Source organism: Thunnus thynnus, chromosome 16 (assembly GCF_963924715.1).
Source record: "Thunnus thynnus chromosome 16, fThuThy2.1, whole genome shotgun sequence".
Taxonomy (NCBI): domain Eukaryota; kingdom Metazoa; phylum Chordata; class Actinopteri; order Scombriformes; family Scombridae; genus Thunnus; species Thunnus thynnus.
In genome coordinates, this window is record NC_089532.1 from 19,515,032 (window position 1) to 19,542,089 (window position 27,058).

A 27,058-nucleotide genomic window follows, 5' to 3' on the forward strand; every position below is an offset into this window, starting at 1 on the left:
GTTTGTGTCTCTTCCCCTCAAACAGCTGGTCCCACCGTTTAAGCCCCAAGTTACCTCGGAGACAGACACACGATATTTTGACGAGGAGTTCACAGCACAGACCATCACTATTACGCCACCCGGACAAGGTAGCATCTTACCATACACACTCACACACTCTTACATACCATATATCTAATAGGGCCTTGCATATATGTAATAACTCAAATCATCAGACTGTTCCCTATAACATGGAGCTTAATGGTCCTGTGTTTGAATGTGATGAGCACTGTGGGAGAGGAGATGAACTGTCTCCTAACTCGTGTGATAAATTCTCATCCACCCCGCGAGACTTCATTAAGCACGAGAAATTAAACTTTCAATTCACTCAAAATGAGAGCAGACATGGGATCATCATTGTTTTAAGTTTCATTTTATGTTAAGCTGTCTGACCTTTGAGTGAATTCCCCATAAGTTTACTTGTAAACTGAAGAGGTTAGGTGTTTTTCCTTTTTTTATATTAAATTTTGTACTGCATTCCTGGGATGAGACATGAGTTAGTTTTGGCAAGTTCATTAATAATGTGAGTAAATAAACTATTCTGCAGGCATACCTGGCTCCCTTGAGAACAGTCTGCCCTCTTCTGGAGAGCCAATGCCATAAAAACACAGGATCGTACCTCACAAAGTCATCATATGCATGTTAATGACAGCCGATATTAATGCAGAGATTATACACTACAAAGAAAATATACTGAGATAAGTCACAGTATATTGGAATAAAATGATTTTTATTGAATATTTTGGTGCACTTTGGTGCTTTCAATTGATACACACAAGAGGTTTTAGAGACTATTATTAATAATGCGGATGTGATGGTCATGCAGGTAGAGAATTCACTCTTTATTTTACTCAGCAAAGACAGTTTAACAAGCTCAGACAATTGTTTAACTTAATTTACTTTAATGCTGCTTTTAAGACGAGGAAAAAACCTTATTCTACTGAGTATTATAAAAAGCTAAATCGAAGACGATATCTAGTAATATAACATTGTATCTCCCATCTCTAGGAATAGTTAAAGTAATATGTACCTCTACTAGGAGTGCGGGATGTTGATATAATCTGGTAAATCCCAGTGTACATATAATTTTATAAATTATAATACCATAACATAGTAGGTTATCTGGAAATTAACTGAGAAAATCAAGGAACTAAGTCACATCGATTGTCCACACCCAGAGATATTAAAGAGTGAGATATCATGCTTTGGCAAATTTTCTGATGATAGACGAATTTATATCATCTCACACGGTGTGTATATTTATCGTCATATCATCCATCCATAACTTCTACATTTCAACTAACCAAGTCTTTGCCCTCCATCCCCAGATGACAGCATGGAGTCCTTCGACAGCGAGCGAAGACCCCACTTCCCCCAGTTCTCCTACTCTGCCAGTGGGACAGCCTAAACGACTCTCATACATTCCTCTGGTCCCACCATCTCCCTTCTCCCCACCCGACTGCACTCTCAAAAGACCCGGGGGAGGGGGGGGGCACGTCCCCCCCCCCGTCCTCCCAGCATTGTCTGCAGATGCCGTTGGTGGACGCAACATTACAATCTGCAAGTTGTGTTTTACTGGAAGGAGGAAATACAAGACAAAAACAAAGATAACTGTGGTTGTTCTGTGTTGGCCTTTGAAGACTGACCACGGAGAGAGTTAACACTACCCTGCATTTCCTGGTCGTTACGTTGTATACCGAGCAGGCATCCGTACACCATAATGAATGGGGAAATGTAGTTATGTTATGCACAAATTAGGCCACTGCTATGAATTTCGAAAAGGGCCATTTTGTATTGAAAATATATAATAGAATATGAATCAACCATTTCAAATAGAAGTAGGCATACTGTGGACCAAAATATCATGTGAGAGGAGAGTGTGTTGTTTGTTGATTGGGTGATAAAACCATGTCTGAACAATTCAAATACCATTCAGATCAAGTCTTCAAGACATTTTTTTTTTGGCTTCAAAAGTGAATGTACCATATCAAATAAAGTCAATCTTTCTGCATATTTACGTGTTGTAACACATGGTTGATTCTCCTAAGACTGAAATGCCATCTTCTGGACAGGATTTGTATGACTTTTTTTTCTTATAACCCTGATGCAAAACTGACACCAGTCGGTTTGTTATATTATCATGCAACACCATGATGAGTCTGATGAATCAGTTGTGCAATACAGCCTGATGTGAGGAATGGCAGACATGCAAAGAATGCAGAGTGATTAATCATTAAAGTAAAAGCTGGCTTGCAGTGGATTCCTGTTTGCACATCGGAGTCACTGAGAGAAACCCGGTTTTCTGTTCAGATAATAAATAGCTCCTCCAGACCCCCCCCTGAAGTAAGTGCTTATAGTTCCTGATGCCTTCCTTTCTCGATGCTGTGCTGCAAACACCTCCTGGTTTCCCTCTGATCTTGATCAGTCAGGCACCCCAGTCCTCTCTGACCCTTCAGAAACTCTTCTCTCCTCTTAGGGTTTTTCCTCTATGTACAGTATTGGGTGTTTTCCACCCAGTGCATTCACTGCAGCCTCAATGAGGTCACTTTAACATAATACATTTCTTTAGGAAAACTTTGCAAGCAAACTGGGCTTCAGGGGAAAACACACAAAGTGTCATCTTTGATTTGCTACTTTAGGGGGACTTGTGTCCCTTCACGAGCTTCTTAGTTATTTATATGAGACCAGCATTGACTAAAATGAGTTTTACTGTGCCAATGATATGCACTTTGCTGCCCCAAAATGATTGTATTTGGACTCTTATTTGTATTTTATGGTTGGTAAAGATTAAATTAGCGTCTTTTATGATGTAAATTCAAATGTTGTGGATACAAATAAAATAAGAATTGCTTGTTTGTATGATTACTCCCCTTTTACAGACGGTTGAGGCTGAACTGAGACTCATGGGAACCGAAACTCTTATTTCAAAGTGTGCTAAGAGGTTTCCAAAATGCCTCTGTGTTTTTAAGATGACAGATAATCACTTTTCAGAAGTGCATCATACGTTATTGAATGTAATGGTTTTTATGGTATTGTTTTCACTTCAATCGTTTTGCAAACCTTTTGTTCATTTTTTAAAAAAAGAATCTGATTGTTACTTATTCCTATGCACACTCACCCTTTGCTGTCACCTTCTGAAAATAGGGAAATTCATTTTGTACTTTTTGTTTTTTATTTCAACTTTTTTTTTTGTACCTGCCCTCCCATATTCCTGAGACTGAGGACACCAGCTTTAGTAAACAAATAATATAAACTTTGTACACTGTTTTTACTTGTTTCTTTCAAATTGATGAAATAAAAAGGTCTTAACAATAAGCTGTGCAGACTCATCTTTCACTATGAAATATTACAGTCCTGCCCTTGAAGACACACAAATGAGCGCTTTGATGTGTTGTAAAGAGTCCAGAAGTCAAAGTAATGAATCTAATATTCTGCCATATTAAAAGCAGTGTGAGATATTGATTACTGTGTCTAGACATTTGCAGAAATTAAAATGTTGAGATGAGTTTTCCAGGAAAAGAAAATTATTAATTTTTCCATCTTTTTCTGGTGCAGTTATGTTGTTTTTCCACACAAATGATCATCCTTGTCTTTCCATTTGCACCTGAAATTCCTTTAAGGTGCAACAGCTACATTAGTAGTTTTTTCTTTTACTATCTGCCACTAAATAGTAAAAAAAAATGAATCAATACGAGCAGGAATTGTGTTTATCTAAACCTCACTGTGATCACACCCCACAGACAAAACATGGCTAAGTTTGTGAGACAAATGTTCCAGCACTCAGCAGCTCTGACTGTGTCTTGGCTGTGTTCTCTGCCTCCGCAGGACTGCTCAGGTCCATGTCTGGGGCTCCGCAGCTGGTCTGAGACGGGGAAGATGCTCCCCTTGGGCCTCGGGCAGATGGTACAGTCTCTGGAGCAGATGTTGACAGCCAGGGCTCACAGTCTGTCTTTGGCCAGCTGCAATGCACAGCGCCACACAGCGAGACCGAGGTTTGGCCCAGTGTGGCGCTCACCTGACAACCATCCCTCACCTGACTCCAGCTGCACTGCCCGAAACACACCGTGCTGCGGCTGCAAGCTCTGCCACGGGTCTCCCTTGGGTGATGTAGTGTTGTGCTGTGTGAGGAACATGTCACTCATGCACACACTGCAAGACAGAGCTCTTCTCTGCTTTGTACTAGAGACACAAGTATTTCCTGTTACTGTATGATGACAAAATACAGAGAGGCTGGTACTCACATACTCTGAATGTATGAAATACCAGGCAGTGTTACTCTTGTTTAAAAGTAGGTGAGTCCGGTTAAAGCCAGTATAATGATTTAACTTATTGAATCTACAAAAATGATAAAGGTTGTAGAGAAGCAGACAAATAAGAGGATTTTTAGGTTTTGAGAGACACATGAGATATGACTTATGAAAAAGTCCCTGCAACTCAAAATAAAGAGAAATGACCTTAAAAGTAAGCTTTTTTATTATTTGCCACGACAGATGTTTTTTTTTTGTTCCCTAATGTTACAGAGGTGAGACTGCAAGATCAGCTACACAGCAGACACTCGCTTGAACTGTAGGAGATAGTAAAAGCATGAGGAGAGGATGAATCATGAACTGTTACCTGGATCATAAACTCACTCATGCAGGTGTCATGCAGGTCAATTTCTTCCATTTTAAAACAATATGCAGTTCAAGGTGATGTAACCTTAAAAAGTAAATGCCTGTGTCTATGTCATAATAATAGGAAAAAGCACAGGTGTCACTTATAACGTTAACAATAGCTGCGTTCTATTCAAGTGAACCTGAAGCAGCTGCATGGAATACAGCTGTCGTTCATTTAATTGTTTTTACCTGTGATTTTCTCACTATTACATGTGGAATGTTTTCCATGACAATCGTCTTGTTGTTGTTGATGGAGCTTGGTAAGAGGAAGTGGTGTCATGATTTGGTGAAAGAGCAGGTTTGTTTTTATGAGGGTGGGGGGGTTTAGTGTTACAGAGGTCAGAGCACTTAGAAACATCATCCTATTTACTAGAAACCCCCTGACAACACTAGAGCAGAGGTGTAGTGGAGGGTAAAAACTCACCTGAACACAGTATAAGTTTACTTTACTCACTCTGTATTATAATATAATAATTATAATATGAATATACATCAGTGTATAGATTATAATGTATTTATGTAATATGTGCACTGCTTATTTATATGTTTATGTAGTAGAGATGCTTGGCCTTACAGACTTACTACCAACTCACTTAGATAAAAATATCAGCGTGAGTTCAATTGAATGAATGAATTATTAATATTGTTCCATGGTCACTTCATAAAAAAATTCCCTTAATTTAATTTTCCTGTGACATAAATGTAATGTTGGAGGGAGATGATGCTAAAGCGCCACCTAGCGGTTACTGGGTAGATGTAAAACAACTTTCATACATGAACATCGCCAGATGTTTTGTTAAGATGTAATCGGGAGCAAAGAATGACATAGACTGACTACTTCAAAGTTGGATTTGAATTGCGTTAGACAATTTCACGGTAAACTAAATAAAATAATTAATAAAATAATTAGTGACACAAATTTAACTTTTCAACAACGAGTCAACATTATTCAATTTACAGCCTGACGCGGTGCAGTAACTCATTTGAACAGTTTGAGCTCGTTGCCACGCATTAATCTTTTTACTGACTGTTCACCTGTACCTGGGATGTTTTTCTGTCTCACTGTGCCAACGTGAAACACAGCCGGATCAACAAAGTCCTGTCCCCGTGAATAGAGCCAAAGATCGTTTATAAAGAAGATGAATCACCCGGTGGTGAAAAGTCTGGTGTGATCTGCAAGCATGGCCCTTTAGTGTATTTGTTTTATAACTGTGTTAATGAGTTCAACGCTTCCAATTTTTAATCTACTTAGTGATGTCATAAATTCCTACTGGGCAGCCTTACAACACCGTTATCCTACTGATCAGGTGGGTCATATATTCGTAGATAGACAATGAAGTAAGTAAACTAAATAAAGAATTATATTCATAATGAATGAAAAATTGAAGTACACATATGCCATCATTTAAAATAATGTTACATTTATTAACTAGAACAACATCATATGAGATTATTACTATTAGAAAGAATCAAGAAAAAATACATTCATGCCGAATCTGAAGGGAACAAATTATATAATCTCTACTGTATAATAGTTAACTCAGTTAGTTATTTTTGTGTTGGTCTTTGGATTGAATACATCAGATCATGTGATCTAGTTACACAGAAAAACTGAAAAGCACACAATGGCAAAGAGAAATAAAAAGAAATGAAGCATTGCTTCATTCTCAGCAATATGTTTGTCTAACTTCTTGTGGGTGGATTTTAATGTGATCATTTAAATAATAAAATAATTGAAAATCTAAATTAAAAAAAGAGTAAATAATTAAATATCTAAGTATCAATAATAAATGTCTCTCCCTAAACATAATTAGCTAATAGAAGAATACTATTTGTTGATTGGTAACATTCATGTATTACTATTCACCATATTAGCTTCTACCTTTTGTTTTATATTGAGGTCAAATCTCAGAAGACTGTTTTATGACCCAAGATATAAGAAAACATATAGAGGGATGTTTTTATTTTTATTTTTTAGGACAGTTACATTTATACTTTTCAGTATCAAATGCTACTATGAGGAAATTAAATTGTGTTCCCCGGTGTTGGTGAAAAGGTAGTGTAAATGCACAGGTATCAAATCAGTTAGAATCTAAATTAAGGTTTAAAAAATAGAAAAAAAGTTGTTGTTTTTTTAAATAGATAATGAAAAGAATCTAGTGTGCAAGGTTGCTTTGGTACAGGGATTAAAAAACTGTAGCAGCATTCATGAAAATGGATTGTGCAAAAGATATAAGATATAAAACTGACTAATGTTCTACAAAACAGAAATACAGAATAGACAGAATGCAGTAGTGCAAGAGGATCAGGTGATCCAGTGATTGACCATACAGCTGTTGAGGTAGTACAATTGTATTTTGTGTGTGTGTGAGTGTAAACAGAAAGTTGTCAGAGTTTGTCAATGGCAGATGGTTTGATAGTGGTTGACAGTAGCCTGTATCTCCTTATAGCCAATAAAGTCTATCATATGACAACACAAGCCCCTTGCTGATTAAATTAAATTAAATAGGATAATAATTATACATTTTAAATGCCCAAACGTAACACCAATTTTAATTAAAAATCCACATACATTCAGCATGTTCTTAGCGGTTAACTCTTAACTGTACGGTGACGAATAGGTTTAAATAAATGTACAAAGATATTACTTTATAAAAAGCGAAATATTGTTGTTAAAATTCAACTAGAGGGCGTGCTGCTCACCATGAGAGGCTTTCTTTATCCGGAAAACAAACAGAGTGAGAGCTCTTCCTTCCGCGGCACCTCTCAGCTCGAGCTCGTAATGCGTTTTGATGGGACTCGTCAGCTACGTCATCGTGTCGGGAGAAGAGGCGTTGGAGAGTTTCGCCCGGCTGACATTCCCCGAGGAAGAAGAGGGTGTGCTCGACATTTACCTGTCCAGTGTTACCTGCTGCCCTTGTTGCGTTCAGAAACTTGTCGGTCGTCGAATTTCAGCAGCTCTCAGGGGTTAAACACTGGCTTCACTTAGGAGTAAGACGGAGAAGGCATTAAAGGTAACGTACGTCCTTGGTGGGAGCAAATCATTGGAAAAAGCTTGTTTCAGTCTAGCCGGAGGCTCACTAACGTTAGCTAAACAACCTCACTGTCACCGCAGTCTCCTGATTAATTTAAAACAATACTTGTGCTGCTATTACGAGAAAATAAATATGTTTTAATTTAAGATATAATAAGCGATATCTGGCTAATATTCCTATGGCAACAGTGTTAAGTTATTCAGTGTTACAGGAAGTGTTGTTAGCTAACGTTACTCCAAAGCGCCACATTGCAACAGGTTACCCAGCATGCTTAATTATACAGACATTATTAATAAAAAAGTCTACATTCCTATCCAAGTGTATTCCTCATTTAATCGCCTGCATTGTTTGAATATGCTATAAATACATGTACAGGAAACCTGTCTGACCCTAACCTGGCTGACTCACCAGCACTCAAAATATGCTCAGAGAGGTTATTTCATTGCATTATTTCAGGAGTTAAACAGCCAGACAAGAAATGGTTGAATAAACAGGTGTAGCTCAGGTGAGATGGTAACTTCCCCTCAGTAATCTGTATATTGAAGCATGTTTTTAGAAGAGAGACACCCGGCATTGTTCAGCAACACAGGTGTTGAATTATTATCATGCCTCTTGAATGCCACCTCAACTTTCCTTTACTGTGAGTGAAATGTCATCCTGGTCAATTTTTCCTTTTTAAATGTTTTTTTTTCTTTTCCTCTTCTTCTTTTTTGTTATTATTATCGTCCTCTCAGGATGCAAAGAAGTTCCTGACTCGTGGCCCCAACATGAGTGTGACATCATGGTTTCTGGTCAGCAGCTCTGGCACACGCCACCGGTTGCCACGGGAGATGATCTTTGTCGGCCGGGACGATTGCGAGTTAATGCTGCAGGTGTGTGTGAGGCGTGGTACTTTTTTAAAAGTGTGTGTGCGCTTGCTCACTTGATGACACTGAAGAGAAGAAGTGTGTGTTGACACAGCAAACACCAGCAGAGTGTCTCATGTGAATCCTGACTGCTGTTCACTATAATCTGTCAAAAATGCTCAGGAGTTTTATGACCCCTCACTGATGTCTGACAGGACAGCACGTCACATAAGTATGTGAAACAGCAGCGGGAGGTTCCTATCGACGCTTTGTGTGCGTAACCTGGTGACAGCGCCTTCAAGTTTCCAAAGATAGCCTTTCAAACAGTGACTTACAACGCTGGGTTGTTTTTTCCATGCTGTGTCTGTTTAAAAAGAAAAAAAAAAACACAATTTCTTTGTGGTTTTTGTATAATATTCTCCCTCCCATTTTCTTCTCTCTGTATTTAGAGCAGTGAAAGAGGAATGTTGCCTCAGAAGAAGTTGTTTATACTTCCCTCAGTCAGTATGTTATGCTCAGAAAAGCCCTGCCAACCACAGAGGTTGGTCAGATTGAAAAGTTGCTCGTGTCCACATTTAGGCGTCGCCGGATCCTGGAAAAACCTCAGCTTCTCCCAGTCTGAGATGATGCAGACTTTCTGTTGCTCTGCTTATGTGTTCAGAACTGTTTCCTTACTTAGCACACAATCAGTTTCTGCCACAAACTGTCTTTAACCCTTTAATCTTTTGTTGTTTTTTTTTTGTTTATAGCTCAGTGCATTCCCCCCCCCCTCCCTCCCTCCCTTCCTTACTACAGTCGAATGTCTGTAACTCTGTCTGTGACAATCCTGCTTGGCTTGAAAAGCAGAGATTGAGTGTAGTGAAGTCATAAAATAGCATTGCTGAGGGCCTTGACTTGAATGTTTGGACTTTCCATGACAACTGGTCCCTGATGAATGTCTGTTTCTCCGTGACCAGTAATTAGACTGTATGTCTTCTACATTATTAGTGTCTGTGTTTTGTCTCTTGTTCAGTTGTGTATTTATTGTTTCCTAGCGCCAGAGCTAACGTTTTCTCTTTGATAAGGGGGGCAAAGTAAAGCAAATTGTTGTCAAACAGCCAGGAGTTGTTGAGTCAGGAATGTACAGTTGTTAGTGCTGCTGCACAGTTAACCTAATCAAACAGGTAGACTGATTGATTAACACACCATTTCAGGCGGTGCAGTGTTTACAAGAAGTTATTTGAAAGTGCACTGAGTGGATAGGACAACACAGGCACAGGCCGTACACACAGCCTCTGAACACTGTTTATTTCAGCTTGTGGCTGGTGTGTAAGAGTTTATTACATCCCTATAAATGGACTGTTGAGGGATGGTGGTAATTTTGTAAATGAGTTTGGCAGTCATCCTCAAAACCTTTGTGATTTTTGTGACAATAAGGCTCAGAGTGGTTAATGAGCAGAGAGAAGGGAGAGTGAGTCAGACTGAATCAATCACTCACTTTGTACCTAATTGATGAAAGCATATTTAGAAGTAAGCACATTTCCCCCCTGGTTAATGGCAGGTTGACCATGTACACAAGAGCAGCAGAAGATAAGGACAAACTATTATGAGGAGGAACTTTTTGAAGAGTTTGTATCGACTCTCAACCCCTGAACAAAAGACTGCTGCTAAATTAGAATCATACTGTAGGAATGATGTCAACCTTTTCTTTACTTTCTCTTTACTTTTCAGTCTCGAAGTGTGGACAAACAGCACGCTGTGATCAACTACGACCCAAACACAGATGAGCACATGGTGAAGGACCTTGGCAGTTTGAATGGGGTGAGTGAGTCCATCTCTAGAGTCAGACAACCTCCCTGGGCCCGGAGTGATAAAGGAGCCAGCCGCTGGGCTCCCTGAAGGCTCCAGCCTCAAGTCCACAACAATTCCCCCCGTACAAAATACGTCTCTGTGTGCCAGAGACGGTTGGTAGAACAGAGGTAATCAGGAGACTGGATTTTCCTGTTGGCCAGAATCCCCTTTTTTTCCTCCTATTCTCCCTCTCTCACTCTGTAGCCCCCCCCCCCCCCCCCCCCTCTCCCTTCACCGCTCTGTTGCCACTTCATTGCACCATTATCCCAATAAAATCCAGAGTCGAGCAGTGGGAGAAACCGTTCATTGTTCTCGGTTTCTTTTAGCCTTTATGACAGGAGCCAAACTAATCAGAGCAGAACAGTGCGAAGACCTGTAACAGAAATTCAACATGGCTGAGTTTCCCCCCCTAATTATCTACATTTATTCTGGCTTGAAGAAGGCCTGCTCTCCCATTCTCTCCTCTGCGCACTGTCAGCTGGTCTTTCTTCACATTTAGTGATCTGAAGATAAACTCTGAAACCTCTGTCTCACCGGTTGTTAGTTTATGCAGAAGATAAATGAATGGATCAACAGCTTAAGTACTGTTGCATGTGAATTTGTGTGTATTTATTTGTCTGTTTCTCTCTACACATCCACCTGGCCGTTAAGCATTCTACAAAAGTCGAGACAGCCATTGCATAACGACATAATCTCATCAGAGTTTTAATGTGCTGGTGGATTAACTTTCAATGGGCCAAAAAAAGGGCCAGCTGCAAAGCACCTTACGGTATCTGGATACATGCCACAAGGAATTAGAGAGCCTGTCACCTGTGAGTCAACACCTTTACTTCATTGATAACTAGTGAAAATGTGAGCTTTCATGTTATTTTTCTCTGTTTTGCAGACTTTTGTGAATGACCTCAGAATCCCAGACCAGACGTACATCACCCTCAAGCTCTCAGATGTCATTCGCTTCGGTTATGATATCCTTTTTATATTGCTGATATGTTTTAGTTGCATCCGATTTGTCATTGGATGTGTGTAATTCATGCAGCACATACTTTCTGCTATTCAGTTTAAGTCGGTGATTAGCAACCCACAGTGAAAGCTAGCAGTAGGCAGCTGCTCAGTCACAAATATTTTACATATTCTTTTCCCTCTGTGGTCTTTGGCTCCATCGGCATGTTAATCCCCTGTGGTTTTTCAGTCAGGGGTTTCAGATTATGGTCAACTGTGGACGCTTTGACCCCCAGAGCAGAAAACCCATGAATGGTGAAATTTAGTTTAGATAACAGGGTGGGAAAGCTGTTTAGAGTGCAGAGGCATTAAGGAATGTTTGTTAGCAGAGCTGAACACACAGCATGTGGCATGTGATGTTACACGTTTCAAGGAGTGGGTCGCTGAAGATATGAGCTTGTTTGAATTGCAACAGGACCTTACTGCTTATCTGTTTCCCTCTTTCTTGCAAAAAGTAGAAGAAGGTACTTTTGACCTCCTCAGGAGGCAAGGTGGAAACTAGACATGAATCGAAGTTACTTATTTTTTATTTATTTATATATATATATCAATCATATTGTTTTGTGTGTGTTTGTACTTTAACTTCTCCTGCACATGCTCATGTATATATCCTGGAGAAGAGTCAACACAAAGTCCCAGAAGAAGCTCTTAAAGTAAGTAATACCTTGTAGGCCTATTTAAGGCTAGCAGTGCTGAAAAGGCTTTTGGGAGAAGTGCTTGACAGTACCTGTACAGTGTTGTTTTCATCATCACTGAATGTGTTAATAATTTTTTATAAATGATCACTTATCCCACAATTCATCAGAAATTATTACAAAGTCCTATTACAGATCCTTATTTCTGTTAAATTATTGGAGTCCATCATAATATCCTTAATCTTACTCTAGTTCTTTCAATTTACAATGAAACCAACAGAAAGGAAAGTGCACGTAAGAAGCTGTAACAAGGAAATGTTTGGTGTTTTACTGATTATTTAAACAGTGAGTTGATTGAATAATATTCAGTCTGTCGACAAATAATTGACTAATCATTTCACCACTAAAATCTGCAATAACTTTGTGCAACCTTTCAACTTAAAGCATCAAGTGTTTTGTTAATCACACCCTCCTCTCACTCAGTTGGTTCCTGTGCCAACAGTTATTACTCATCAGCTCTTTGCCTTGAAACAAATTTGATAACTGATTAAGAGTTGGAACAGGCCTTGTTTGCTGCCTATTTATAATACCTTTGGTGATCTTTTATAATGCTTTGCCTTTGTCCTTTGCTAAGTAGCTAACTGCCAGCTACACTTAGAGGAAATGGTAGGCACTACAAAAGGTCACGTAGTGTTTAAAAGCCCATTCCATGTAGACAAGGTATACACTGATAATGTATAATTACCTGTCGATCTGTTATTTTAATGTAAAAAGATGCAAATTGTAATTAAGTGTTAACATTCATTTCTACCTGTTGAAACTGGTAAATGAATCCATTTTGTAAAGCGTATCCATAGTTAACAATAAGAAACAGGAGCTAACGCTGAGGAGAAGTCCCCGGAGGATGTTCTTCCTTACATTGTATATGTGTGAGGACAGTTACATCTGTACTGATTGTTGGCAGACGGTTTATCTAATCCTGTTTCCCTCCTGTCTCTGTGTGCAGCATGAGAAGTACACCAGCCAGTTACAGCTTAGTATAAAAGCCCTGGAGGCCAAGGTGAAGGAAGCACAGCAGCTCCAGAGCTCAGAGAAGAGCAAAGATGCTGTCTCAAATGTCAAGCTACCGGACAGGGCTGAGCGAAGAGCCCAATCACTAACAGGTAAACAACTCAGTCCACACATACTCCATCATAGCCGATATTACCAGGAAGGCAGCAGGTTTTATGACAACAGAAGTAGGTTAATTGTTCTTGCTGCCTGAGAAGAATTGTTTGAACTTAAGTGGATTTGAATACCATGTTCACACACACACATGAGGAAGAGGAAGTCTTTTGGCTTTCCACATGTGCTGCCTGACTTTGGCTGTAGATCCCCTGATAAGGCTGCTTTGGCTTCTTTTATTAAGAGCTTCCCTGGTGTGAGATTAGGTTGCCCTGTGAGCTGAGAGGCTGAAGCTACAATCCCATGGTGTATGTAAAGAAATAGAACTTGACATCCAGGAGTTGGGAGAACGAGTGTACATGAGTAAAGGCTTGCCAGATGACTTAAGCGGTGGAAAGTGAAGGACAAGCAGTCTTATCTCTGTCAGCCATGCCTGCCTGCTGACAAGAAGTGGGGTGCTGCCAAACACACCCATGATAGTTCAACACGTGAAGAAGAAGAAAGGTGTTTAAGTTTTCGGTGCCAAGTTGGTACCTTTTGGATTTGTTGCTGCTAATATTCTCAGTGGCTCTCATGCCCTCTCTGCCCTGAGCTGCACTAGGCAAATCCTGATTTACAGTAGTCATCAGTAGAACAGTCAGAGAATTGTTAGTTCAAGAGAAGCGCTGTGTGAATGAAGTTCATTCACACTGACAAAACCCATTCCAGCTGTTGTTGATTTAGCAATTCTCGTGCTTTCTGCGCCATAATCGCCCCTGTGAGCTTTGAGGGAAAACTACAACTAGTGCTTAAAATAGGACTTTTCCAGCACCGGGCTCATATCCCTCAAAGTGCCTTACAAATGTGTCATTGAACTGCAGAACATTTAGTAAGCCGTATGTTAGTAAGACGGCTCCTGCTAGGACGGGAGTGTGGCTGTATCTCCTGCAGCTATAAGCTAACCACAGAGATCCTGTAAACCTGTGACTGCAAACTCCTCGCTGAACATATTCACCCAAACCAGGTTTACTAGGGGACGTGCAGTTACTGACTGCAGTGTGACAGCAGCCTTGCCCTGTGTTGTTGTGACCCAGTTCACCAATGAGATAACTAAACTAGTCTCAAGAAGATAAGGACAGTATTTCATAGTAGGGCTGAATGATTTTGGAAAAAGTATCTAAAAATATCTACTTTGACTGATATTGCAATTGCGATATGATTTGTGATAGTACAGGGAATGATCATTTTTACATCATTATTCTCATTTTCACTGAAGAACTTATTAAAATGATAATGGTGTGATTTTTGCAGGATCTGTACCAAACAAAGATGTTTTCTTATGTCTGTAGAATATGATGTGTAGGCCAAGACATGACAATATTTAATTTAAAATGGTATTTTGACACACATTTCGCAGCTCCTGCAATTTGATAAATTGCAGCGGGTCATATTGCAATTTCCATAAAATTCCGATGACTTGTTCAGCCATAATTCATAGTGTTATAAAAATAAAGCTGCACTTGTTTCACACTTTTACAGTGTGTCAGATTATTCTTGCAGATAACTTAAGATACACTCCGTCCCTCACAACAACAATCTTTGTTCTCTTTTAGTTTGTTTATTCAAGGGAACATGTCGAAAAGTCTATTGCTATTTTCTTCATAGTGAGAAAGGAAATGTCCTGCACTTTGCTACACAACCAGCCTGTGTATGCATATCTCTGTTGACTTCATGCAAATGGTTTCTCTTTGGCTGAATTTGTTTGACTGGAGGCCTTGATGTAACGTGTTTTCTTGTTTTGTCTACCATGGATTGGATGTTTCATATTGATTTTTGTTTGTGTTTTCTTTTAACTACTCAACTTTTATACAATTCTGTCTCTTGCTTGAGTGCTAAGAGAGCTGTGAATATCTTCTCTGTCTGCTCTTGCCTGTTTTCCCCTGCAGCTGTACAGGATGTGGAGTGTGTCCAATTCTCCAGCTGTCTGCAGGGCAGGACACTTCACTTGTACAGTGTGTGACTCAGTCAGTTCTACTTTACTCTGACAAGACTTTGGCTACTCAGTATTCACTATAGTAGCATAAAAGGGATAGTTCACAGTTCCTTGATACAGTACATGAGTACTACAAGATTTAAAATGTCTTAATGCTTAATCTTTTTTAACTCATTACCCATTGAGTGACTTACTTTGTTTCCATGTTAAGCCAATGTAAAACATTAACTAAAAAACCTTGAAAAAGTACATTGGAAGGTTGTTTAACTGGGTTGGCACCATAGACTGTATAAAAGGTTGACACTAGTGTTTATTTGGGAATTGTAACTTTCTATTAGACAACATATTCAGGACGAATAAGAAATTAAAGCTGACAAACCACCAACTGCAGTTAGTACTGCAGTTACCAACAGTCTCTGTTTTTACATCATTTTTCCTTGCTCTCGTGTGCTTTCAGTTGTCTTTGCTCCTTGTTTTAAAATAATAAACCTAACATAGCTCAGCACTTTGCTCAGTTCACTTGAGTTGTGACACTCAACCATGTTTTCTTTAGCTAAAAGTGGAGGATTGTTCAAGGGGAAAGGAATTGGTAACATGCCCTTCTGTTTCCCTCGTCACTGTGTTGATGCCTTATTGTGTGTGTCCAAGGCAACAGCGGTGAAGTGCTTCTGATGCTTGGAATTGTGTAGCCTCCATATTAAACCCCAGAGCACTTGTTTAGCCTATCTATCAGGATGACAACCAGTATCTAGATTATCTGATTAATGCCATATAGGCTGGCTGGCATGTGTGGACTGGCAAGCTAGCGGCTTAACACCAGTTCAGCTATGGCATGAGAGCAATAACCCCTCATTCCACTGATTTCACTTTTATAGAGTAAATACGTAGGTTAGTATGCAAGCAATAATAATCATTATCTGCAAGAAGCGTTGCCATAGTAGTAGTGGTTATCCTATATCATGTATTGTTTTTTTTGTTTTCCTTTGAAGATTAGGATTAGTTTCGTCCCCACTCACATGAAAAGGATTATGTTTTGGTGGTTTGCGTGATACAGTTGGTATCACATCATGGCCCTACTCTCTTCATGTAATGGCAAAATGTTGGAATTCTAAAAAACCAAAGGCTGCGGGTAGTGTAACACTATTTCCTTCTGAGCTCCAATATTGTGCAACATTTTGTTGTTGCAAGACTAAACCCAGACACAACATTGTTTTATCACGTGACAAACACAAACATGTAACCTCATTAATACAAGAGACTGAAAAACTTCAGTTCTTTGTCTTTTACCTTTACTCCCTGTGCCTGAATGTAGCCATGTGGCTAATGGTGTGTGTATGTCTGTGTTTGTGCCTGTGTTTGTGCGTTTGTCTTTTAGCTGCCACAGATTCTCCGATATCCAAGCCTACTCCTCTGTACGGCCAACCGTCCTGGTGGGGGGAGGATGAGGACCCAGCCAACAAAAAGCAGATCAGAGGTGGAAAATCGCCAGAACGGGAGTCCCCAGGTCAGAGAATGTGTCTTATATTTTTATGAATATATATACAAGCCACTGATTTAATTATGGCTTAATTTATTAGCGTTTATATCTTTAAAGCAAAACAGTTATTTGTACTCTAATTGATTGGATATTCCCACATGTGTGAATTGGATCATAATTTGAAATGACATGCTTTTCTATGCCATTGCTATCTGATGCCCTTTGTGGGTCATTGAGAGATGGATGGTGTAAAGCCCAAGGCAGGTCTCTGGCTGCCAGTTGTGGACTGTTAGCCAGATCATACCATGCCAGGCCAGTGGGCAGTCCCTGTCTGCCTCGTGATGGATTATGACCCTCTAAGCTGCTGGAGGGGGGAGGAAGGGTGATTGTTTGCCTCATGTTGCCCAGGCTGAAACAGATTATTCCAGCACAGCTTCCCTCCACTGGACTCTGAGCTCCTAAAGTAATATTTGGCCACATCCAACTGGCACCCAAAGAGCAAGTGACTGATTTGTTTTCTCAGCCTTACAGCTGGAATCTTCATGTTATTTGTGGCTCCCAATTTCAGGGATTATGTAACTGTGACATTCCAATCATCTCAATCAATTTCTTTACTTCTGAAGTTTGAGTTTTAAGAACTTGAAACAAAATAGCATATCACATACATATGCTTCTATAATTAATATCAGATTAGTATTCTGTCTGTAGTCGTAGATTACAGTATGTTTAACCATCACTGATGTTTGCTGTAATGATTTGCTGTAATCTCATCATTCTTTATTGCTAACAGAGCCTGCTAAAGATGTATCCAGATATGAGGTCAACGGTTCTCTGTCTGACAGTCAGGCCAAGTCCATCTTCTCCTACCGCAGAGAGCCCAGCTACTTTGAGATCCCAACAAAGGAGCTCCAGCAGCGATCTCCCAAGAAACAGGAGTTGCAGGTTCATGAGGTTCCAACTAAGGACACTACAGATCCCTCTGAGTCTGTCCCCTCTACCCCCACACCTCCCGTGGTCCAAAGCCATGCCTCCTTCACCATTGAATTTGATGACTGCATGCCAGGCAGAATGAAGATCAAGGACCACGTGACCAAGTTCTCTTTCCGCCAGCAGCGCAAGCTGCCTTCCACAGATGTTGTTACCACACCCACTGAGGTGATGTCAGCAGAAAGCAAAGTTGCTGATTGGCTGGTCCAAAGCAATGCTAGCATGATAAGGAGGAGGTCAAAGGCTGAAGACATGTATAGCACCAACAGTGACCCGTCACTTCTAAAGACTACCAAGGGTGAGTCCTTCTGTTTATGTTTACCAAGACTGGCTTTAATAGCAATAATTTGCCAACTCTCAAGCTAACTTGTTGTCCTTCCATCATCAGTAAACCATGGTGAGGATGGCACGCACAGTGATTCAGGGGATCCTGCAACCAATGGAAAAGATATTCTGCAGTCAGAACCTCAGATTGGGTCCAAGGTGTCTCCACAACCCCTGAGAGCCTCCCCGCCACAACGCTTCACCTCCCCTGACTCTGAGGAGCCTTTGTCCTATTCTCCTACAGAGTCTCAGTCCCTTTCCAGTCTTGGCAAGGCTGATCCTCAACAAGCCTTTGTCATTGAGTTCTTTGATGATAACTCAAGAAAGAAGCGTTCCCAGTCCTTCACTGGTAACACAACCCCACCTGAGCCATCAGGCCCCAGGGTCCAGCTGGAGAAGGCAAGGAAAACCTCGAGCCCAAATGGGGAGAGACATGTCCCGTGTCCAGCCTCCGCCACTCCCCCAACCCAACGATACACTGTCCCCCTAAAGGGCTCTGCTTCCACAGGTCCCCAAAGAGCTGGCTCTCTAAGAAGGGAGAAGACAGAGGACCGGATCAGCACAAACTTTTCCTCTCGCTCTTCATCCTCTGTTTCTGTTAGGCCTTTTAGCAGCGTGGGACGGAGATCCAAACTTGGCCAGGAATTTACTGCCGAATTGCTCAAACAAGCAAAGCAGGCCTCTACTGCCAGCTGGGAGAAAAATACATCTAGTCCCCCAACAAAAGCCCAAACAGGGACAAAGGTAGCATCACCTAGCCCTCCTCCATCTAATGCTCCCTATCAGCCACAGACATCCTCCCCTATCCACCAGCCTGTTCCCCTCAAGGCTCCCATGATGCCAATGGCATCTCAGAGTGCAGAAGTCAAGAGTCCCCATGGTGGCCCCAGAAACGAAGAGGAAGACAGTCTGAGTGACGCAGGAACCTACACCATTGAAGCTGATATCCAAGATAAAGAGCTAGAAGAGGCACGGAACAAGATCGATCAGGCAAGTTTCTTTCTACATGTAATGTTCTCTTTTTCTTTGTGAATCGTTACTGTGACACAATCAGAACATGTTGGTTTTGCAATTCATCAGTTTCATCTATCTCTTGGGACAAAGTCCCTTTCAGAATGAGCCATGGAAATTGGCGGTCCCAATCACTCCATTCCTGCACTTATCCACTTGCAATGCTTTATTCCTGACAGGTGTTTGGTGTTCTTGAGAGCCCAGAGCGAACCAACCAGACTGAAGCAGAAACATCAGCAACATTTAGGCCTGTTATTGGTCAGGGCAGGGAGCAGCATAGGCAGAGTAGCTGTGGGGAGGTGAGGCCAACTCCAGAACAGGGACAGAGTCTGGTAAAGGTAAACCTTCCTACAGGATGGGATCAATAAATTGATTGAATAATCAATCATTTTTACATCAGTTCTTAAGGCGATTAATGGATGTGTTGGGTCAGTAAGCTATAAACATTTAAATGGGTAAATCAGCTTGCATTGCTGTCTTGATTTGCCTTCTTGGTGTTTCCTCTCTTTTTTGGTGTATCTCTCTTTTGATTTCTAGATTTGCCTCATCTCACAGATTCTGGGTTCTTCATTTTTTTGGTTTTTCCTCTAACCAAATGTAAAGAAAAAACAAAATCCATGTTTTTGTGGAACTTGTACTACATACTTACCTATGTATCTTCTTCTGTTCATCATATTAAATGTGTTTCCTACTAAGGGAATCATATAATTATCAACTATACTTTCTTCAATAATCTGTTATCTTTTTTATGGATACTGAATAAGTTCTATGTTTTCTCATGCAGGTTCAGCGAGCAGGTGCAGTGTTACAGGGGGCTCCTAAGTGGATGTCTTGCTGGGCCAGCTTGGCAGACAGCTACACGGAATCTGGCCCTTCGTCTGGCCTCTTTGACACCCCTTCCCAGATGGAGCTGTCAGGAGGGGGTAAGCCACCTGACGAGACATGAGTCTATTTGAAATGATAATGAGATGCCCTGATGAATATGAATGATATTCCGTTTCAGTATGTGTGGTTAATATGCATTAAAACTGTTTCATTTCAGCACGAGGTACAATCATCCACAAGGCAACGCTCAGCAGAAGTCATGACAGCGGCGACTCTGAAGGCTCAAGAGCTCGCCGCATCCTGCCCCAGGTACCGCTGGGGGAGAAGAATGACATTCCAGCTCCCAGCATTCATGTTCATTATGACCCACATTCAACCTTTGATGTAGGAGAAAATAGCTTGGTCGCCCCAAGGTCTCAGGAAGGCAGTCATAAGTTATCAGTGCAGGATGACGTAGAGCCTGACAGTCTGAGTGATGCCAGTAAATCAGATGATGGTTCCATTATAGAACAGAGGAGAACGCTGTCAGACACAGAAGAGAAGAAAAATGAGGACAAGCCCAAACTCCCGGCCAAGTCTACATCATTCTACATCGGGTCAGAGGAGCCTGTGTCCCGACCAGAACGTGGAGGCTCAAAACCGAACACTCCTAAGACTGAGAGAAAACATCCAACCAAAACCTTCTCAACGGCCACTCTGACCAAACAGAGAGGTAACCAGGACTCTGGGAAAGTCAAGCCCAGCATGTCAGCTCCTGCCCTGGGCCAGGGGACACAGAGCCCCGACTTAAAAGAAGGTACAGTATCACCATTAATCAGACAAGAGAGCTTCACCAAGGAGCGGCCAAGCAATGCCAAATTGCCCAACATCTCCAGCGAACCTCCTCAAAGAGACCCAGACCCCGAATTATTCCAGGGATCCTGCAGTCAGGACACTCAATCTTACCTCAAACAAACAGAGGATGTTTTGGCTGCTCTGGAGGCCAAACTCCAAGCAGGACAATCAGAAACCACTCCGTCTCCTATGATGGACTCTCTCTCTGGGGAGTCTGATGTCGATACCTCCAGCACAGTCAGCCAGCATAGCAATAAGACCAGGCCAAACACACTGACTAAAAAACCCTCTAATAGTGGCTTCCACAGGGAGAAGTCTTCAGCCAGTATAGCTAGCCAGGAGTCAAATCACCAGTCCTCTACTTCTGAGCGCCTGTCAGAAAAGCGGCGCTCTCAGGGAACAGACAGCAATAATAAAACTGAGTCTGTGAGGAGACCAGTTGGACTTAGACGTAGTATTGGGAAACGTGGCTCCACAGACCTAAGTGACGACCCTCAGAGCTCCAGTGTACCTTACTCTGATCAAGAGTCAAACACCCGCCAAACCCGCAAGAAATACACTGTGCCCCTTCAAAAGGAGGACGCTAAGAGCTCCAGAGGATCCCAGGCCTTAAGTCGTGCCAACAGCTTGTCTGCCCCAAGACCCACCAGGGCGTCCATGCTTCGACGGGCACGCCTTGGCGAGGCTTCAGACAACGAGGGCACTGAGACAGACAGGCTGTCACAGGAGGCAGACAACATTCCAGCTAAGCAACCCCAGGAACCCAAGAAACTCTCCAGGTTGGATATGCTGGCGATGCCTCGTAAGCGGACAAGCTCGTTCAACACACCCAGTGACACTGAGGCCTCTTCCACCTCACAGTGGACAGGCAAGAGCACAGGATTCTCCAACCGCAGCGCAGAGTCTGGCAGCAGCTCGGTTCGCAGGGCCTCTGCTCCGGGGCCGAAACCTGCAGAAAGACCGCAGAAAGCAGCACTCAGCAAGACACCAATTACTCGCGGACGTTCCAGCAGTGCCAAATATGCCAGTAGCACAGCAAGTGAGTAATGCAGACACACACACACACACATACCTGTTTCACTGAGTGTAAAATATTCAGACTGCTGTAACCATTTACTCGTGTCTTAGTCAAACCGGTTTCCTAGAAAAGAAATGACTTCATACCTGGATTGAAGCGTTACAAGGTCTGTCAATCAATCACAGTGGTGAATTGGTTTGATACATTCATAGGCCTCTATTGTATTTCTCAACAAATTACACTTAAGTTCTGTACTCTAGCAGATTTTTTTCGTTTAAGTTTTATATGGGAAGGGAACTGACTCAGTGTTTTTACTAACTCTAACCCAATAACACCTACATTCATACTACTATACTTTCAAACAAATTAGATTTTTGTTCATCTGCACAGTGTTCTCATACAGCGTATAGCAATATACAGTCTCACCTTTATTTTCGATCATGCTATATGAGGATATTGTGGCCATGATGATTACAATATAAGCCCTGTACTTGGCATAATGTGCTTCATGGTGCATTTCATTGTTGTAAATATGGTTCTTGTCTGGTACTCAGCTACTGTGCTGTGGAAGTTAACATGCTCATTTTGAGTTTTTAAAAAAGAAAAATTTATATGAAAAAATACAACAAAGAAGTTAAGAATACTTGAGCCATTTTGATGTGTAAAATTCTGCTGTAGAAATGAGCGCTTCCACAGCATCTTTTCTGTCTCTTGTTGTGGGGATCGTTGTGACTACATGTGGAAAAACTGGTCTTTTTCTTGGCGGTGTACTTTGATGGTATCTCTGTCTCTCCTGTTTTCCTCACTTCTCTATCCTCATCCTCTGTGACTCAAACCAATTCACGCTGCCAAGGCTCCAGGAGACGACAGAAAGGCTCTGACTATACCTCTACCTCAGACGAGGAGTACGACTCAAACCAGAGCACTCCTAAACACAAACGCTCCCAACCTTCCTCAGCTTCCCATAGCCCACGCAGTCATCCTCGGCCCCAGCCGGTGGTTGCGCTCCGTCCAAAACCCCGCAGCAGAGACTCTGAGGACGAGAACCATGAGGGAGACGCCTTCCACAATTGGTCCTCCCACAGTGCTGAGATTGCACGGTAAGACAAGAGACATATTTAGATTACAGACGGTTACATCAGTGTGTTCACTAGAGCCTCACTTAAACTTTCATGCAGCCATTAGCATTTATTTGACTAGCATTATTAGCATTTTCCCATTAAGGACTCATGTGTGTCAAAATTGAACAGTCAAATTGCCATGACAGACTTACTGCCATTAAGTTTATTACTTGAATATTGGATGGGCAGAATCATCACATATTACTGCAGCAGCAAAGTAAAAACCAGCAAGCTCTGATTAAAGTGCTTATAACTTCTTGCCAAAGAAGACATCAGCATTACTGGAATTGTTGTGTGTGGGTGTGTGTGTGGTGACATGACGTTAGAATACTTTTAAAGCGTTGATTATCTGAGTGACAGAAGCTGCAACCTCTCTTGGAACTTTTTGGTCTTTTTATTCTGTTACTGTCATGGAACATCTGTGTAAATGTCTAAAGAAAGCAGGGTTTGACTTTTCTTTTTTTTTTTTTTTTGGCCATCACTTATAACATGTGTTTCCTCTGTGGTAGGTTGAGTCAAGACCTGGCTAAAGACCTAGCTATCTTAGCCAGAGAGATCCATGATGTGGCAGGTGATGGTGACCCACAGAACTCTGCAGCAGAGAGCAGCACACCTGTCTCCACAGTGACCGCTCATGAACAGGTACATCAAACATTATTCTGAGGTCCGTCGCTGCTTAATCTACAACACAGAAGCACCAAATCTATATCTGATGATTATTTTTTTTTGTCCTTCTTAACATGAACCACACTTTTTTGTTGAGAAAGGAAGTATCTCCCAGTGCTGTTGTTGCAAGTTCTTATTTAGTACATTACTACTACTTGCCCTCCCAGATCTGGTGCAGTCATGTAGAGGTCAGTATAGAAGACTAATTTCTGAAGTCTAATTGTGTTGCAGCTGGTTCAACGTATTCCAGAGGCTGGATTAAACTACCAGAGAGTCCCACCAAGTTCTGCATCAGCAATGGACACTGACCAGAACTCGAGTGACCATGAACAGACCTCCAGGCATCGAGCTCGGAACAGAGAAGAGGTCTGACACAACCTTAGGTTTAAAACCTCTGATTCTAGCACTCGGAGATCGTCATTAAGTGTTTTATTTTTCCTTCAGGTCATTGTGGACAATCTGATGCTGAATCCAGTGTCTCAGATCATCATGGCCATCAGAGAGAACACTGAGCAACTTGCTGGGAAAATTAAGTAAGATGTTTAGAAAACAGACCTCACACACACTTATGTAAACATCCTTCCTTCACATGTTTAGTCAGGATTTGATGAAAAACTTTATTGATCTTTTCTGACAGCCAGACTGCAGAGCCAATAATCTTTATAAATTAGTGTAACTGAGGGAGTCAACACACAGCGTTATAGTCTGTGTGGGTCTGAGAGGAGAGAGATTCAATCTTTTGAGTAGATTAGATGCAGAATAAACATTGGGGCCTGAAAGTTTCTGTTCTAAGATTATGTTTCCCACCTTTATTTAATTAAAAAATAACAGGATGTCAAAGAAGAAAAATATACATCATCACATAACTTGATTGGATTTAGTTTTAGAAAGTCACCACAATTAAAATGTTCCAAGAGGTTCTTGCACTCTGCTTTCCAGGCTAAAGCAACAATGTTTTGGACACAAAAATGTGAATTTCCCCTTTAAGGACCACTGTAAGTCTAAGAACTGCATTTGGCATTGTGTGTGCAGGGTACTGTTCCAAGACAGGATGGATGTTTGGGAAGAAATTGAGTCCAAAGTTAATTCTGACAATGACGTCCCAGTTGTCAAAACCTCCAACAAGGTTGGTGATGACTTTTCGTACATTTTCAAGCTAAATATATTCCAATAAATGTTGTGTGTTTGAGCTAAGTCAGACATCTGTATTTCAGGAAATCACATCTATTTTGAAAGAACTCAGGAGAGTTCAGAGACAACTTGAAGGTAAGTCACTCCGACCAATTACAGACAGTACACGTGATAAATGTTTATCATCTTCATAATACTTTACTACTACAAAAAATCAGCTAACAACTACATTTTCTTTTTCTTTCTAGTCATTAACACAGTCGTGGAGCCCAGTGGGCAGCCTGAGGAGACCAAGGCCTCAGCGTCTGCTGTCTCTTCCTCGTCCGGAGTTCGGCCCTCTAGAACACCGTCCTCGCGAGACTGGCGAACAATCCACTCCGCCTCTAAACGAGGTGGCGGCCAGAGGCCCGGCGAGAGTGTCAGGAGAGCAGCTGTGACACCAGATGATCTCAGAGAGGGATATCTGGTTTGAGGTCTGAGACAAACACACAGGTTCTACCAGTCCTGAACTTCTGCTACAAACGCAGCTGCTGGACCATTATGCAGAAAGTGAAACTGAGGAGGGGGGGAAGTGAAACGACTCCTTCGCATCCAAACACACTGCTGCACTATGAGCACTACACACCTACACTGTACTCAGCGGTGTAATACAAAGGCAAACCTGCACTTGAAGCCCTTAAAATATACTCATTGTGAGGCCCTCATATGAGGTGGGAGAACCATAATACTTTAATAAATCTATTTCACATCTAACAGACCTCAGAACTATACTTGATTCTCCGTGTGTTCGACATCAACCTCGTTATTTGCCAATGATATGACCAACATTTCTGATTTTGAAAAGCTTAATGAAATTAATTGGTTTAATGGAAAACCAGCCTGAGCATAATCAACTCAGGGAAATCTTATAAACATGTCTGTGTTCAGTGATAAACTACATTTCTGAAAACATATGAGTCATAAATAGATATTTGTTCTAAGTAGAAGGAACTGCAGTAACAGCTTGCAGTTGTTGGTGTACTGTGTATTCTCAGTAACCCTGTTGCATTTCCTTTTTTTTGTTTGTTTTCATGTTTGCCACTTTCTTCATTGTACACCAGATTTAGCAAAGAATGTAAAAAGTATTTATTAGGGGTCTTTCTTGAGGCGCTGTGGTATTTTGTAATTGAGACAAGATGACTTAGGGAGAGATTTGGGAGACTGAAGTGCCAGACCAAGTAATGTTGTATTCACAATTGTGTGTATTTATTCTGGTAACATTTCTCAGTGTAGCGACTTTGTTCAGTTCCGTTCCTCTCATTACATTGACACCATCTATTTTGTCCAGCTGGAGGTGAAAATCCCTCAGGAATGTGCGGTCTGAGTAGAAGCAGGGGCTCAGTCCATAGTTCAGTCACCTGGCAACCAGAAATGCAAGTGGCTATAAAACACTACTACTAGTGAGTTTTTCAGTCAATTCCTCCTGACCCCTCTACTTTTGTGTTTTTATTTGTGTCAAACACAAATGGCTTAAACTTATTTTTTTTCTTTGTTTGTTCTCTGAGGTTTGGCTAAAGACAATCATAAAACGACTGACAGGAATGAGACTCCTTTATCTGTGTTCAGCAGTGACACAGTGTTTTGCTACTGAGCACATCACACCACACCTTAACTATCCATGTGATTGTTGTTATACACTAAGAGCTATCAGCACTGTGTAAGCGTTGATATTTCCTCTCGAGTCATGAGGTCACTTCTGATGGGTCCTCACATGACAGGAGAAGTCATGTAAATTTATCATTGAGGTGTGAAATTTGTAAATCTTGATGTCAGTATGTAAATATCTAAAGATAATCTATATGTCCTACAGATTACCTCTCAATCTTTTGCACTAATGTAGTACATTATCCCCTAAACCCTTATATGCTGCAATCTGAAAGCCTTTACTCTCCTGTGAAAGATTGTAAACATTTGATGCTGTTTAGGCTGAAGCAGTGGACCAGCAAGTTTTTTTTTTTTCCCCCTTCTTCCCAGGCCAGGTTGTACATCTGATTGTAATCGGGAAGTTCCTCTAAGTGCCACAGAGCTGTGTGGGATAATGTCTCACGCAGCCAAGCACAGTGGTTGTTTACAAGCAAAAATTGAATGTTTGTCCCTGTTGCTCGAAGTGTTGCTGCTATTCGTCTTCTATGGGGATAGTATTTCCCTTTTTTTTTTTTTTTTGCTTCACTCCATCTAAGTCAAAGCTACAGAAAGTCAGACAGATTAAATTTAACTCTAGTGTGTCAAATTTGTGTCCCATTTTTAATATTCAATTTCAGTTTCACTTCTTTCATGTCAAGTTATATTGTCATCTTGCTGTCTTGTTAGTTGGTCTTTGTTTGGTTGTGTGTGTAATTTGTTAGGTGATGATTTCATGTTTTGTTTTTTCAAATAAATTTGATTTGCAAAGCTGTTTTGTTTGAATTTTTGTCATATCCTGTACTCACTAACTACAATATTGTCTCTAAA

The 27,058-nt window shown here is 41.1% G+C and overlaps 2 protein-coding genes across 7 annotated transcripts in view; both read left to right on the forward strand.

The window, feature by feature from the left end:
- The window catches only part of akt1 (v-akt murine thymoma viral oncogene homolog 1), a 29,017-nt gene extending 26,961 nt beyond the window's left edge, over positions 1–2,056 (forward strand). For all 4 annotated transcript variants that reach the window (XM_067613487.1, XM_067613486.1, XM_067613485.1 and 1 more), the window contains 2 exons: positions 26–128; positions 1,368–2,056. In XM_067613487.1, the coding sequence (XP_067469588.1) occupies positions 26–128; positions 1,368–1,447 (183 nt within the window). In that variant the 3' untranslated portion in view covers positions 1,448–2,056. The remainder of the gene's footprint in view (positions 1–25; positions 129–1,367) is intronic.
- A 5,407-nt stretch (positions 2,057–7,463) lies between these two features.
- cep170ba (centrosomal protein 170Ba) lies at positions 7,464–27,002 on the forward strand. Of its 3 annotated transcripts, none has more exons than XM_067615031.1 (19): positions 7,464–7,708; positions 8,464–8,601; positions 10,285–10,374; positions 11,291–11,369; positions 11,998–12,056; positions 13,045–13,201; positions 16,550–16,678; positions 17,442–17,936; positions 18,027–18,952; positions 19,153–19,311; positions 19,758–19,896; positions 20,016–21,671; positions 22,504–22,750; positions 23,281–23,413; positions 23,669–23,803; positions 23,882–23,970; positions 24,470–24,563; positions 24,652–24,703; positions 24,817–27,002. In XM_067615031.1, exons 2-19 carry the CDS (start codon positions 8,497–8,499, stop codon positions 25,038–25,040), a joined length of 4,968 nt encoding a protein of 1,655 aa, XP_067471132.1. In that variant the 5' UTR covers positions 7,464–7,708; positions 8,464–8,496; the 3' UTR covers positions 25,041–27,002. The 3 variants fall into 3 exon arrangements, with proteins under 3 accessions (XP_067471132.1, XP_067471133.1, XP_067471134.1); XM_067615032.1 differs by having other exon boundaries at positions 7,465–7,708; positions 19,153–19,272; XM_067615033.1 differs by lacking the exon at positions 19,153–19,311 and having other exon boundaries at positions 7,465–7,708.
- The last annotated feature ends 56 nt before the right edge of the window (positions 27,003–27,058 follow it).

What these genes read in the sequence shown, in the direction of transcription:
- cep170ba (XM_067615031.1), top strand. Translation starts at nt 8,497, where the DNA reads ATGAGTGTGACATCATGGTTTCTGGTCAGCAGCTCTGGCACACGCCAC. An exon ending in TCCCAGAAGAAGCTCTTAAA is followed by an intron (nt 12,057 to 13,044) that starts GTAAGTAATACC and finishes CTCTGTGTGCAG; the next exon opens with CATGAGAAGTACACCAGCCA. An exon ending in AGGGACAGAGTCTGGTAAAG is followed by an intron (nt 19,312 to 19,757) that starts GTAAACCTTCCT and finishes TTTCTCATGCAG; the next exon opens with GTTCAGCGAGCAGGTGCAGT.